Raw genomic sequence first — 14778 nt, 5'->3', positions numbered from 1 at the left:
ACAGGAGGTGACAAGAGAGAAGTGAAGAGAGAACTTAGGAAGGGGTGGCACAAAAAAGGAGGGAATAATGAGGGAATAATGCAACAGGAGAAGCAGAATTTAAAATAAGTGAAGAAGAATTCCTACTTCATAAATACCGTGCAAAATGGAATACAAGTAAGGGGCGGGGCTATCAGAAAGGCCAGGGGTTTATAAAGCAGTGAGCAAGCGACCAGGGAGCTTTGCGAACCGGGGCCACTAACAGGGAGTTTCAAGAGGGAGTCTGGAAGGGGAGTGGGAAGGGGGCAAGGTACACTTGCCATTCTTTAAAACCTTTAAACTAAACTATAATCAAAACTTCTTGATTTAAACAAAAACCCTATCATTAACCTAGGTAGCTGTAGGAGAAAATACAGGCAGAAGCCCAGCAGCAGAGTGGGGGCTATCCTATTTATTGCGCTCAGTGTAGCATGTATGATTACCTGCCCGGTGGGCGGGCGGCGTATGTGTGCATTCGGTGCAAGGAGCTCCTGGCCCTCAGAGATCACATACGGGCTTTGGAGGCCAGGGTGGCGGAACTGGAGGAGTTAAGGAAGGCAGAGAGGTATGTTGATGAGGCTTTCTGGGACACTGTAGATTTGTCCCAACTCCGGTCGGACAGCCCCTGTGCTGTTAAGGAGGATGAAAGGCTCAGGGAAGGAGCGCAGTCAACAGGAGTAGAGGGAAACCTTCCCATAGTTGGGACTCTCCTTCCAGATGAAATCCCTGCAAGCTGCATGGACACTTTTCAAAGACACCATAATAGAGGCCCAACTTAATTGTATACCCCAAATTAAAACACACAGTAAAAGAACTAAAAAAGAGCCACTGTGGCTTAACAACCATGTAAAAGAAGCAGTGAGAGATAAAAAGGCATCTTTAAAAAAAAAAAAAAGTGGAAGTCAGATCCCAGTGAGGTAAATAGAAAGGAGCATAAAAACTGCCAAATTAAGTGTAAAAATGTAATAAGAAAAGCCAAAAAGGAGTTTGAAGAACAGCTAGCCAAAAACTCCAAAAGTAATAAAATGTTTTTTAAGTATATCAGAAGCAGGAAGCCTGCTAAACAACCAGTGGGGCCCCTGGGTGGATCGAGATACAAAAGGAGCACTTAAAGACGTTAAAGTCATTGCGGAGAAACTAAATGAATTCTTTGCTTCAGTCTTCACGGCTGAGGATGTTAGGGAGATTCCCAAACCTGAGCCGTCCTTTGTAGGTGACAAATCTGAGGAATTGTCACAGATTGAAGTGTCACTAGAGGAGGTTTTTGAATTAATTGATAAACTTAACAGTAACAAGTCATCAGGACCAGATGGCATTCACCCAAGAGTTCTGAAAGAACTCAAATGTGAAATTGCAGAACTATTAACTATGGTTTGTAACCTGTCCTTTAAATCGGCTTCTGTACCCAATGACTGGAAGATAGCTAAAGAAACGGCAGTATTTAAAAATGGCTCTAGGGCTGATCCCAGCAATTACAGACCAGTAAGTATAACATCAGTACCGGGCAAATTAGTTGAAACAATAGTAAAGAATAAAATTGTTAGACATATAGAAGAACATAAATTGTTGGGCAAAAGTCAACATGGTTTCTGTAAAGGGAAATCATGTCTTACTAATCTATTAGAGTTCTTTGAAGGGGTCAACAAACATATGGGCAAGTGTACTTAGATTTCCAGAAAGCCTTTGACAAGGTCCCTCACCACAGGCTCTTACGTAAATTAAGTTGTCATGGGATAAGAGGGAAGATCCTTTCATGGATTGAGAACTGGTTAAAAGACGGGGAACAAAGGGTAGGAATAAATGGCAAATTTTCAGAATGGAGAGGGGTAACTGGTGGTGTTCCCCAAAGGTCAGTCCTAGGACCAATCCTATTCAACTTATTCATAAATGATCTGGAGAAAGGGGTAAACAGTGAGGTGGCAAAGTTTGCAGACGATACTAAACTGCTCAAGAAAGTTAAGACCAAAGCAGACTGTGAAGAACTTCAAAAAGATCTCACAAAACTAAGTGATTGGGCAACAAAATGGCAAATGAAATGTAATGTGGATAAATGTAAAGTAATGCACATTGGAAAAAATAACCCCAACTATATAAACAATATGATGGGGGCTAATTTAGCTACAATTAATCAGGAAAGAGATCTTGGAGTCATTATGATAATTCTCTGAAGACATCCACGCAGTGTGCAGCGGCAGTCAAAAAAGCAAACAGGATGTTAGGAATCATTCAAAAAGGGATAGAGAATAAGACAGAGAATATCTTATTGCCCATATATAAATCGATGGTACACCCACATCTTGACTACTGCGTACAGATGTGGTCTCCGCATCTCAAAAAAGATATACTGGCATTAGAAAAGGTTCAGAGAAGGGTAACTAAAATGATTAGGGGTTTGGAACGGGTTCCATATGAGGAGAGATTAAAGAGGCTAGGACTTTTCAGCTTGGAAAAGAGGAGACTAAGGTGGGATATGATAGAGATATATAAAATCATGAGTGGCGTGGAGAAAGTGAATAAGGAAAAGTTATTTACTTGTTCCCATAATATAAGAACTAGGGGCCACCAAATGAAATTAATGGGCAGCAGGTTTAAAACAAATAAAAGGAAGTTCTTCTTCACACAGCGCACCATCAACTTGTGGAACTCCTTGCCTGAGGAGGTTGTGAAGGCTAGGACTATAACAGGATTTAAAAGAGAACTAGGGGGAGGGATAGCTCAGTGGTTTGAGCATTGGCCTGCTAAACCCAGGGTTGTGAGTTCAATCCTTGAGGGGGCCACTTGGGGATCTGGGGCAAAATCAGTACTTGGTCCTGCTAGTGAAGGCAGGGGGCTGGACTCGATGACCTTTCAAGGTCCCTTCCAGTTCTAGGAGATAGGATGGGATAAATTAATGGAGGTTAAAGTCCATTAATGGCTATTAGCCAGGATGGGTAAGGAATGGTGTCCCTAGCCTCTGTTTGTCAGAGGGTGGAGATGGATGGCAGGAGAGAGATCACTTGATCATTACCTGTTAGGTTCATTCCCTTTGGGACACCTGGCATTGGTCACTGTCGGTAGACAGTATACTGGGCTGGATGGACCTTTGGTCTGACCCAGTATGGCCATTCTTATGTTCTTAAGGGATCCTTTTACTATCAAAGATTTGATTGCCATCTTAACTAATAAAGGAGATAGTTGGTTCTTGGTAAAGTGTTCCAATATATCTGTTGATTTTACTTTTCAATAAGCATATGGATTAGCTGGAAATAGATTGGTACTGGTGATTCAGTAGGTGACCCTCTTCCCTCTGAGTTGGTACTGAACCAATGCCTCAGCATGGGGTTAGAGGCTGGATGAAACCTAAAACCAAGATCCAGATCACTTGCAGTCATTAAAAATCCTAGAAATGTAGGACTGGAAGGGACTGCAATTAAACATCTAGTCTAGTTGCTTGCACTGAGGCAGGACAGAGTATTAAGACCATCCCTGACAGGTGTTTGTCTAACCTGCTCTTAAGAACCTCTAGTGACAGAGACTCCACAACCTCCCCAGGTAATTTGTTCGAGTGCTTAACTACCCTTACAGTTAGGAAGATTTTCCTAATGTCTAACCTAAATCTCCCTTGCTGCAAATTAAGCCCATTACTTCTTGTCCTGTCCTCAGTGATCAAGGAGAACAATTTATCACCTTCCTCTTTATAGCAACATTTTACATACTTGGACTGTTATCGTTTCCCCCTCTACAGACAAAACAAACCCAATTTTTTCAATCTTTCCTCATAGGTCATGGTTTCTAGACCTTTAATCATTTTTGTTGCTCTACTCTGGACTTTCTCCAATTTGTCCATATGTTTCCCAAAGTGTGGTGCCCAGAATTAGATACAATGCTCCAGCTGAGGCCTTATGACTGCTGAGTTAAGTGGGAAAATTACTTCTATGTCTTGCTTACAACACTCCTGCTAATACATCCCAGAATGATGTTCACTTTTTTTTTGCAACAGTGTTACATTGTTGACTCATATTTAGTTTGTGTTCCACTATGACCCCCAGATCCTTTTCTGCAGAACTCCTTCCGAGGCAGTCATTTCCCATTTTGTATTTGTGCAATTGATTATTCCTTACTAAGTATTGCACTCTGCATTTGTCCTTAATTAATTTTATCCCAGTTATTTCAGACCATTTCTCCAGTTTGTCAAGATCATTTTGAACTCTAATCCTGTCCTCCAAAGCACTTGCAACTCTTTCCAGCTTGGTATCAACTGCAAACTTTATAAGCGTATTCTTTATGCCATTATCCAAACCATTTATGAAGATATTGAACATAACCAGATCCAGGACAGAGCCTTGTGAAACCCCACTTGACTATGAACCATTGATAACTACACTACGAGTATAGTTTGCCAACTAGTTGCTCACCCACTTTATAGTAGGTTTGTCTAGGCTATATTTCCATGGTTTGCTTATGAGACGGTCATCTGAGACAGTAACAAAAGCCTAACTAAAGTCGAGATACATCTCATCTATTATCCCACATCTATCTTATCTACAGGGCTTGTTACCCAGTCAAAGAACACTATTAGGTTAGTTTGACATGATTTGTTCTTGACAAATTCATGTTGTCTGTTACTTATCACTTTATTATCTTGTAGGTGCTTACAAATTGTTGTTTGATTATTTGCTCCATTATCTTTCTGGGTACTGAAGTTGGAACGGATGGGTGCCAGTATTTCTGCCTGAGTTGGAGCAGGAGCCAGTACTAACAGATCTGTCCTCCTTCGCATCTTTGCTTTGTGATTGGAAGATTTACATGGACCTAATTCTTTAGGGTCCACACAAGGACTCACTTTACTTGGACCAATTTTTTTCTGGAGAGGCAGAAATGACAGGGATCTGTCATTATGCCTATGTTCATGTCCCTACTCTTGAGAGGGTTTCTTAGACTTAATAGTTTTGGTCTCTGGTCCAGAGTTCGTGATTAGAGGGGTGCTGCTCACCCTCTAAGGCCACTGTACGGGGTTGGGGGGGGTCCCCTGGCCTGGGCCCACCTGGGGTCCTGTAGCTCTCCCTATGAAATGTTTCCGCAGGTGGAGCTCTCATCCATTGCAGGTTCGAGGAGGGAAGAAGTGACAAATACTGCACTTGGTGGCAATCTGAGCCTCCCCAAGGCAATGAAGAGAGTGCTGGTATCTGGCACTAATGGAGAAGGAGCAGGGGTAAGAAATACAATTTCTTAGCAGGGGGGAGGGATAGCTCAGTGGTTTGAGCATTGACCTGTTAAACCCAGGTTTGTGAGTTCAAGCCTTGAGGGGGCCATTTAGAGAATTGGGGTAAAAATCTGTCTGGGGATTGGTCCTGCTTTGAGCAGGGGGTTGGACTAGATGACTCCCTGAGGTCCCTTCCAACCCTGATATTCTATGAAACCCTGGGACTCTGGACATAGTCTTTTTCCATGGCAAGAAACTCCCTGAGGCAAGGAGAACTAAACTATCAACACTAAAAGTCTAAAAACATTAAGAATACTAAAATACTAAAACTATGTGCATTATACTGTACATAGATTTACAGATTAGAAGATAGATGAAGATTGTTTTGGATACAGGATTCTGACACAGGTCATGCGGCAGTAAGAAGGAACTGGAGCAGCCTCGGTCCACACTGCCCTTTATGCCCTCAGTTTGGAGCACGAGGAGAACAACTGTGCATTTGCAGACCAATGGATGCTGTCAAGCTGTATGGATTGGCTCACGACCGTGAGTGCCAACCTCAGAGCAGACTGTTAAGAAGCAGGGCACAAACCCCTAAACTGGTTGTATGTTCTATACTTAGATTTCACCAACCAAGTATCAAGTGTTAACTCCTCAGGCACTACAACAGTGTGTTGGCCACCGCTTCCCGCAGATCCTATTGGCCAGGAACGGTGAACTGCAGCCATTAGGGGAGCTGCATGGGGGTCGTGCCTGCGGACAGTCAATGTAAACAAAATGTTTCCCGACCCGCAAGCGGATTATTCTGATGGGCCACGTGCCGAAGGTTGCCGACCCCTGTTATAGAGCAAACACTTAAATATTACCTTATAACATGGGATACAGATATTATAAGTGAGATTAATGCATGAAGCAATTTACAACCATTTCATAAAGTCTAAACACTAAACACATTTTTATAAATCTAGTACCTATTTTAACAACACAGGTTTCCAGCTACGCATTTGTGAGTGTTCAGGGAGGCCTCAGGGCTTTGGCATGAGCTGGAACCTGCTCTGCCAGCATCACAGACAATACTTGCTAGAAATCTCCAATCTCAGGTACATGGAGTGCATGCATACATATAAGAATACACATAAGAACCAGCATTCAAAGAACTTGGCCATTACATTTTGTTCCTTTTTTCCCTCACCATTTCCATGTTTTGTCTCTTTAGATTGTAATCACTTCATGGCAGCATTGTGACAGTGTCTTCTTACATTATGTCTTTTTACAGTGCTTACTGCAATGAGATCCATATTTGAAAGGGTCTTTAGGTGATACCACAGTACAAACGCAAATAATTATAGAACAGCTTTCTATTAAAACAGGGTACTGAGTAGCAGGAAAAGCAACATTTTCAATGGTATGTTGCTACCAACAGCAAATATACACATTCAAAGGTGCCATAGAAGCATAAGAGACGAGTGGAAAAAAAACAACTGTTTTGGTTTTCAGGAGTTTGAACAAACCTTTGCATGAGGTTCATATCCTCACCTCTCCATTGAGCTGTGGGTATCAAGCAAGCCTAAAGCCAAAGTTAAATGCCTTTCAGGCTGTTGTGTTTCTGATTTCACATTGCAAGCATGAGGCATGCATAGGTTTAATGGACAACCATAGTTTGACTCAGGTTTGCTACAGAGATTTCTAAACTAAGCTCTCAATTTAATTTACTCTGTTTCAACTTTTGTAATGAAATCTGAAACCAGTCAAATTTCAGAATAGCAACTGGCACAGATCCAAATAGCCTTTCAGGAACAGATTGGTATTTCAATTTTTACCTGTTAAGATTCAAAAAGTGAAAGAGCACTTAAAAGGAAGACTACAGTTAGCCAGTACAGACAGGGCTGCTACAGCTGTGGATATTAACTTTAAAACCACGTGAGATAAGATGTTACACTAGTCGCCCATTAAAGGTCAGCTTGCACCAAATGATACCACATTATCATCACATTTATTTCCTACTCTATGTATGGGGAAAACTGCAAAGGGATCCATTGGCTAGAAGGGCCAGTTTGTGTGGAATATTTTTGCAGGACTGGAGACTAAATCAGTAAGTGACCTCCACATTATTTTTAAAGGTTATCATTATTTCAGCTCTTAAAGCAATAGCTTTCTTTTGTTTATATAAAAAGAATGAGAATCGGCTAAATCAGTCTGCAAAAGAAATCAAAACATTTTCCTAATTATTTAATATGCTTTGTTGAGCCATGGTCCAGCACCATTAGATTCAGATATACATGGCATGTAGATTCAGATATACTGGCCTGATTAAGTCTAACAGGAGTCTAAACAGCCCTGAGAATGCTCAGGAATGACAGTTGGGATAACAGATGAATTTCTGCCAGATCTTTTATGTGCCCATATACTGTTCTATTTTTTCTGGTTCAAAATATTTGCCAAGATCAAATTCCCAGACCTTCTCAGTGCCTGAGCAAATATTGTTAAAGCCAGATTTGGAGCCTTCATAAAATACCGACACAGCTTGTTCTTTTATACATATCTACTGGGAAACAGATAGGATCAGACAGCGGGTCGCGAACGAAGAGTGGCTTGCTGTGCCTTGTGCCATTCTGAAACTGCACATATCACAAAAACTAGGAAATAGTGAGACTGAATCTTATCAGTGACCCATTGGAGTTATTTCGTTTTGATGAAGGCCTGCGGTCCTTCAGTTAAATGAATATTTATCTGTCCTGAAATGAGTGTTATGCCAGATGGAAACAGATTTGGTCTGTGTTATTTTGTTCATAGACATCTGATGGCGTGCCAATAGAGCAGAGCATGTAAAAGTTATAATAGGCCATTTTTTCCACAGAATGAATACAATTACACATCAAAATATGCTTAAATTAAAAGAGGCTGCAAGGTTTGCCTCTGGGGTTAGCCCATCTGCCATTACGTACTTTAGAAAAGCCTTAAACCAAAAGGACTTTGGGCAAAATTTTAGAAGTACTTCAGACACTTAGGAGCCACATTGACTTTAAATGAGAAAATTTTGAACATTTTATCCCTGGTCTCAGAATGAGCGCCCAACAGTATTTTTGAAAACCAGAAAATTTCACCCATTCCTGCAAATCCTTTCAAAGAAGCTTTTTCTATCCAGTTAGGTGGGTTTTTTCTTCCACAGGAAATTAGTTAACAGTTCATTACATTTTTAATGGACTGCAGGTTGGGAGAATAGAGGTAATAAAATAGAATTTATTTTGTATGAGATAAAAAATGAAAACACAGAGTCTATTCTTGCTGACCGCAAAAGATCTAAAAGGTTCATCCTAGAGATTCCTTTCTAGCAATCTAAAAATATCTCAATGGCTAGCCCCAGTAGCACCAGGAGAGGATTCTGCCATCTTCCTCTTCACCCTTATTCCACTTTCCTGCAAACAGAGACTCAGAATAGACCCCAGCTGCAGCAGCAGACTGTGCCAGGAGCTTTTCAAGGTTCTCTCTAGTCTGTTCCCTCCTCCTCCCCTGTCCCCCCCCTTTTTTTAAGGGCACAGTGCTTCAATTTAAATGGTTTTGTTCTTTCCTCTGACCTGGTGCCTCAAAACACAACCCTGATGTACCAGGACTTCATCATCTAGAGGTGAGGTCACAGCAAATCTCTCTCAAACATTCTTATAGGTGGTCTAATGACAGAGCATGTGGGCGAGGGCGCACCCTTGTGGGCTTCCAGCTGACACATCAAACCACTTGATTTTGGCACTGAAACAGTGGATTTTCCTGCAGATCAGTTACAGACTAAGCTGTGAAAATATCCCAGAAATACCTTTCAAGTTAAAAAAAAAAAAAAAATCTACAAAATCTAAGATGAAAACACACAGCTCCAGAAAAGCAGGATCAGTCCTGGAAGACAGTCAAGAAAGCAGAGGGGGGGAGAGGGAGGAGGAGAAATCTGACATGGCTACTAGAATAATACAAGAATTTACTCTGAATTTAACAAGCATCATGGAAGCAAAATTTTCCACATCAATGGAATATCAGGGTGGATGGCTTTCAAGATCAGATGCAAAGGAGTTACAAACAGAGAGCCAACTCAGACATTGGCAGAGGCAATGGTGAAACTACTTCAAAACAAGATGACCTATCTAGAGATGTGAGCTGAAGATACAGAGAAAGGCAATGAACCCATTCGTAAAATAAGGTAGTCCTCAGTGTGAACCGGGGTGGCTAAATGTGACTGAGACTTGCCACTGTTGAGGGTATATCACCAGACAAGACTTCCTGAGCTATCAACAATATATCTCCATTAATTATTCGGAGCTGTCTGACCTCCAGTATATCTAAATCTCTCACCCAAAGCACAAAAATCAGCTTATGAGAGAGAGAATTCACCTCCACATAAAACAGCACAAAAGATTTTCAAGTTTCCTTAAGAGAACATAATGATATCACAAAAGAAAGACTGGGTACTGCTGCACCCTGCACATCCAATTAGAGAGGGATGGCTTGCCTCCTTTGCAAGAATATCCCACTCTCAGGTGATACAATTGTGGCTGAAGCTAAAGGTCATTATCTCCTGTTCTCCAGAACATCTTTTGTATAGTATCTGGAACCAATGCTTAAATTATAATGAAAGATGTGCCAGGGCACATGCAGTTAGGTGCCAGCGCTCAAGCAATTTTTTTTAACATTCATAACTGATGCAGAAAGCCCAAAGTGCCGGTGCTATATATTGCCAAGCCTAGAGGTGCTGGGGCTCACATCTGGTAAGCCCTGGCACAAATGAAGCACTGTCTGGAACATATGTAGTCCACCAGATGATTCCATAAAGTTTTTACTCAGACTGCTCACTACACTTACCTTATTGATAGTGTTCATAATGGGATGGAATTTTTATACAATACTGAATCCACATATAAAAGTTCCCCCCCAAAAAACAAGTTAATAAAAAGGTTAAGGTTCTAAAACCTCTTGATGCAGAGAAACAGCTGGTGGATTCAGGGCAAATATATTTGGTATAAGTTTACACCTGAATGGTATATTAGATAAGCTTATAAAATGCTGTATCCAAATATCCTGAGCTTTATCAAATCGATACCAACTACAGCACCAGTTGCTTGGTAATATGATTATCCTTAAATTTTGTTATCACTCTACTACATGATGAAGAATGCAAATAATTTTTGAAGGAGTGTTATTTAAGATTTTTTTTTCCATATTTGACCAGTAATCCAAGTCCCAAAATAATTTACACATGGGAGTCCACATCAAAGGAAAAATGTATGTATGTACTCACACAGCACATAACAATGTAAAATTGTGTCTGCCCATTATAATACCTTTGACATTAACCACTCTGATTATTTTGAATACTGGTTTCCAAAATAAAATGAGATATGGGGAAACATGATATCTCTGTTGGGTATTTGTATACAAATAAACCTTTTCAGATGTATGGTCCATTTTGCTCTTATTTTTTGTATATAAAATGGATGTCAGTTCAGCTATTGACCAAAAAACAAACCAGTTCAAAACAAAAATCATCTATACTCATTCCAGCCTGTCAAATATTTTCAACATTAATCCCCTGATCCTGGCAATACCCACATATGTCAGTAACTTTACACAATGTGGATAGGCCCATTGAACCGAACAGGACTACACATGTGAGTAAAGTTAAGCATGTATGGAGGGAGGTGTTTGAAGAATTGGGATCGAACGGCCCAATCCATAAGAGTCTTTCCTCTGAGTTCAGAGAGTGTTGGATTCGGCCCTGTCTGAAATAGTAGTGGCAAGGCTGTATTTTTAACCAAAGGGACTGAATTGCATTGAAGACTTACATTATTAGTACACTAGCTCTGCTTTAGAAATCAAACCTGGCTAGAATGAATGAGAAAATGAATTACTGACTCCAATCTGGCCAAATGTTTTTGCCTATTGTGACAGACCCAGACCAGTGGAGTACAGGAGTCTGGTAGAGGGCAAATATACTGGTCACTGGATGAGTAATTTTCTGTTCCCTGAGTGACTAGAGCAGGGGCTGCACTAGAGGAATCAGGAACCTGCTAGAACCAGTTAAGGCAGGCAGGCTAATTAGAACCCCTGGAGTCAATTAAGAAGCTGCTAGAATCAATTAAGGCAGGCTAATCAGGGCACCTGGGCTTTAAAAAGGAGCTCACTTCAGTTTGTGGTGAGAGTGTGAGGAGCTGGGAGTGGGTGTGCTGCTGGAGGACTGAGGAGCACAAGTGTTATCAGACACCAGGAGGAAGGTCCTGTGGTGAGAATAAGAAAGGTGTTTGGAGGAGGCCATGGGGAAGTAGCCCAGGGAGTTGTAGCTGTCATGCAGCTGTTACAGGAGGCACTATAGACAGCTGCAGTCCACAGGGCCCTGGGCTGGAACCCGGAGTAGAGGGCAGGCCCGGGTTCCCCCCCCCAACCTCCCAAGAATCCTGGACTGTGGATTCTTCCAGAGGGAAAGGTCTCTGGGCTGTTCCCCAACCCACATGGTGAATCTCTGCGGCAAGAAAATCTGCCAATAAGCGCAGGACCCACCAAGATAGAGGAGGAATGTTGTCACACTATATAATATCTTACAATCATACTTTATCAGTAGTGTTGGCCTGTCATTTCCACAGTTAGCTGTTATATGTTTGACTTTTTGATCAGCATGAAGTGTTTAATTAAAGGTTCCCGAAGCCCATTTTGAAGATATGAATAGATTTATACTTCAATCATGTCTTCAAAATGCCTAACAAGTTGGACACTAGAGTTTTCTTCTAAATTAAATAAAATTCTGTGGGGACATTATTGAGTTCTGCTCCTTTCTATATTTTAAAGCTTTAATTGCTTCAGTTGTTTCTTTGATAGTCTAAGCTTTTACAGACAGAACTTGATTTGCAGGAGTTTCTCAAAGATAATTTTGAGCTTCATCTTTTGGGTATCCAAAGGAGGAAATTCTAATTAATTATGCTTCCCCTCAACACTTGGCCTGGATATGGGGGTGAGGAGGCTTCCCAACAGTGATCAAAAGTCCAACTGTTGATTTTAAATTTGTTTATAGGGAGGGGCTAGTTTAACCATAACAACCTTGGGAAAGAGCTGTTCCCTTGGTAACTTCACAGGATGTTTTTGGCTAGTCCTTCTCAGAGAGTGGCCAAGAACTGATGTGAAAACAAGAAGATGCAAAGTAACTAGCAGAGCTATAACAATGTTAAAAATAGCAGATGTACATGTATAATATAGCCAGCAGAGAGACGCTCAAGCAACAATGTTCAGATTCAGATACATCGTGCCAAAACGTCATAGCTCTTTGGACCTGGGGTTTGATTCAGGCTTATGTCTGGTAAACAGGTATATGTTGAATAACCAAGCCCTTTATTAATATAGGTCTGAAGTATGTGCTTAATGCTTTTGCTGAATAGGGATGGGGTTGCTCATGTGCTTAAAGTTATGCATGGTCAAGAGTGCTTTGCTGAATCAGGACTTTTGAAATTAACATTACGAAGTAGGAAGAAAATATGCAAAATAAAATTCAATGACATGAAAAATACACTGGTCACAAAACATACATATATATAACTACACTTTATAATTTACTTTTTTTTTGTAGTTGTCATTGCAGTTTAGTGTGCGTGTCACCCAGGTTTTTCCATTAGTCTACAAAGATTATTTGTATCTGTGTTTTCCTGTAACAGTCTTTTGCAATACTGATTTTTACTAAAAATCAATGAACATCATATGAGGAAAAAATAAAGGGGCTGAACTAAGACATTCAGTCAATGAAGAATGGATAATTAAACTGAGTAAGTGCCATAAGAAAGAAAAAACAACTACTTGTTAAAAAACTACATTGAGACTCTGGAAGAATAAAAGCTGGCTATTGCCTGCTTAACAGCTGATATCCAGCTTGGCAGTTTATCAATATATGTCAAGTAGCCTTCAGAAATGGATACATTTTTTATGATACATGGGCTTGATAGATCACTTATATATGAAGAGATTTCATCAGCAGCTTCCAGTAAGGACAGCCTTATAACACCTTAACAACCTTATCACATTCCTTTGGGTCACTGAGGGGCACCTACTGCAGTCTGAGTGCTGCTAAATCCACAGGGCAACCCTGCCCACATAAATGGGAGTCTTCTCAATACTAAATTAAGCCCAAGAGTCTGTCTGTATGTGAAGGAGATGGAGATTACTGGCTTACCACTCTCCAAGTCTTTTCAGTATAGTCCCTGATTCATTACCCCTGGGAAGAGTGAAGTGTTGCAGCACAGAACTTTTAACAGCTCACCTTGGGGCTCTGTTGAATCTTTCCGGCCCAGCCAGTATACCAGGGTTTGCTGTCTCCTAGTAAGCATGGGAAATTGGTGCATGAACTTCTTGAGGGTAGTTTCTCTGAAGTTCGGCAGGAGTTCTTCTTGGAAGTTGTAGAGCTACTGTCTTCTGTCTCTGCCCAACACTTCCTACTTTTAAACCCTTATTTCTACCCTGACATGATTGACAGGGCTGGAGGAGCGCAGCTCTTTAAACCCTTTGTCATGGTGTGGGGTTTATACACCCTATCACAATCCCCTAAATATTAGTCCTAAAACACCTACAAAATTACATTTGTTGAGAAAGTTTGGGAAGCTTTGAAGTCTTCAAGGAACTATGGCAATCCAGGAAAGTTCTATTGAATTTTAGGGAGATGGTAGCTCAAATTAGGCATGTGAAATTCCCACTGAAGTAAATGAAAATTTCATCAATTTACACTAGGCCTGAATATGGTCCCCTAACTCCAAAAATGGTGACACACTTCTACGACTGGAATACTCTTTCCAATAGTGAACAAAACTGTCATTTCATTGGTATTCAAAATAAAGAACATCACAAAAAATGGCAATCACTGGCCAGTTTCCCTTCTCAGTGCAGTTGATAAAGTACTACTGAAAACTTTAGCCAATTGCTTAAATATAGGACTCTAATTTTAACAGGCATTTATCAGTCAGACAACAGGTACAAGCAGCGGGCACATGAAGATATTTATGATATGGTATGAAGTAGAATCCATGTCCACCTCCCATGATGTCAAACATCTTTGTAAAGGGTGAAGAACATTTTATTAATATTATTTTAGAAAAATATAGTTCTGGTCTCAGATTTAGACAGTCTCACCTTGTATAACGGTGATCCAGAGAGGTGATGCCAAATTCTGTTCTTGGTTACACCAATGCCTTTTCTTTATATGAAAGGATCTAACTACATGGTTGCGCTTGACTCTTTTGCTAATGTCAGTGGTAGTGGAATCATTATCAATAGCACTTAGGGGAAAAAACTATTCTAGAAATTAGGCACAAGATGCCTAAAATTAGTTTATATGCTAATGCTTATAATTATTGTTGGTTAAAGATCTAAATATCTCCATGCTGATCACAACAGTAGTTACAAATCATTCTGGTAAAACAGAACTGATGTTTACAGCTGGTAGGAAATTATTTTTCCCTCATGAAAAACTTCAACAAAAATGAAAACTTTCTGTTTTATTGTTAGCAGAAAGACTTTGTTATTGCCCATTCTTGGAAAAAAAACTTCCTCTCCAAGGGGATTGTGATAAG

General features: G+C 40.5%; 1 protein-coding gene across 1 annotated transcript in view; it reads left to right on the top strand.

Annotated features, from left to right (window-relative positions):
- The window catches only part of LOC117871293, a 31848-nt gene extending 21211 nt beyond the window's left edge, over positions 1 to 10637 (top strand). The window contains exons 4-6 of the mRNA XM_034759168.1: positions 5081 to 5209; positions 5596 to 5746; positions 8864 to 10637. Coding sequence (XP_034615059.1) covers positions 5081 to 5209; positions 5596 to 5746; positions 8864 to 8919 — 336 coding nt within the window. The 3' untranslated portion in view covers positions 8920 to 10637. The remainder of the gene's footprint in view (positions 1 to 5080; positions 5210 to 5595; positions 5747 to 8863) is intronic.
- The last annotated feature ends 4141 nt before the right edge of the window (positions 10638 to 14778 follow it).

The sequence above is a fragment of the Trachemys scripta genome, chromosome 1, assembly GCF_013100865.1.
Source record: "Trachemys scripta elegans isolate TJP31775 chromosome 1, CAS_Tse_1.0, whole genome shotgun sequence".
Taxonomy (NCBI): domain Eukaryota; kingdom Metazoa; phylum Chordata; order Testudines; family Emydidae; genus Trachemys; species Trachemys scripta.
Note: the sequence above shows the minus strand (reverse complement) of the source record. Positions and strands in the feature narration are given on the sequence as shown.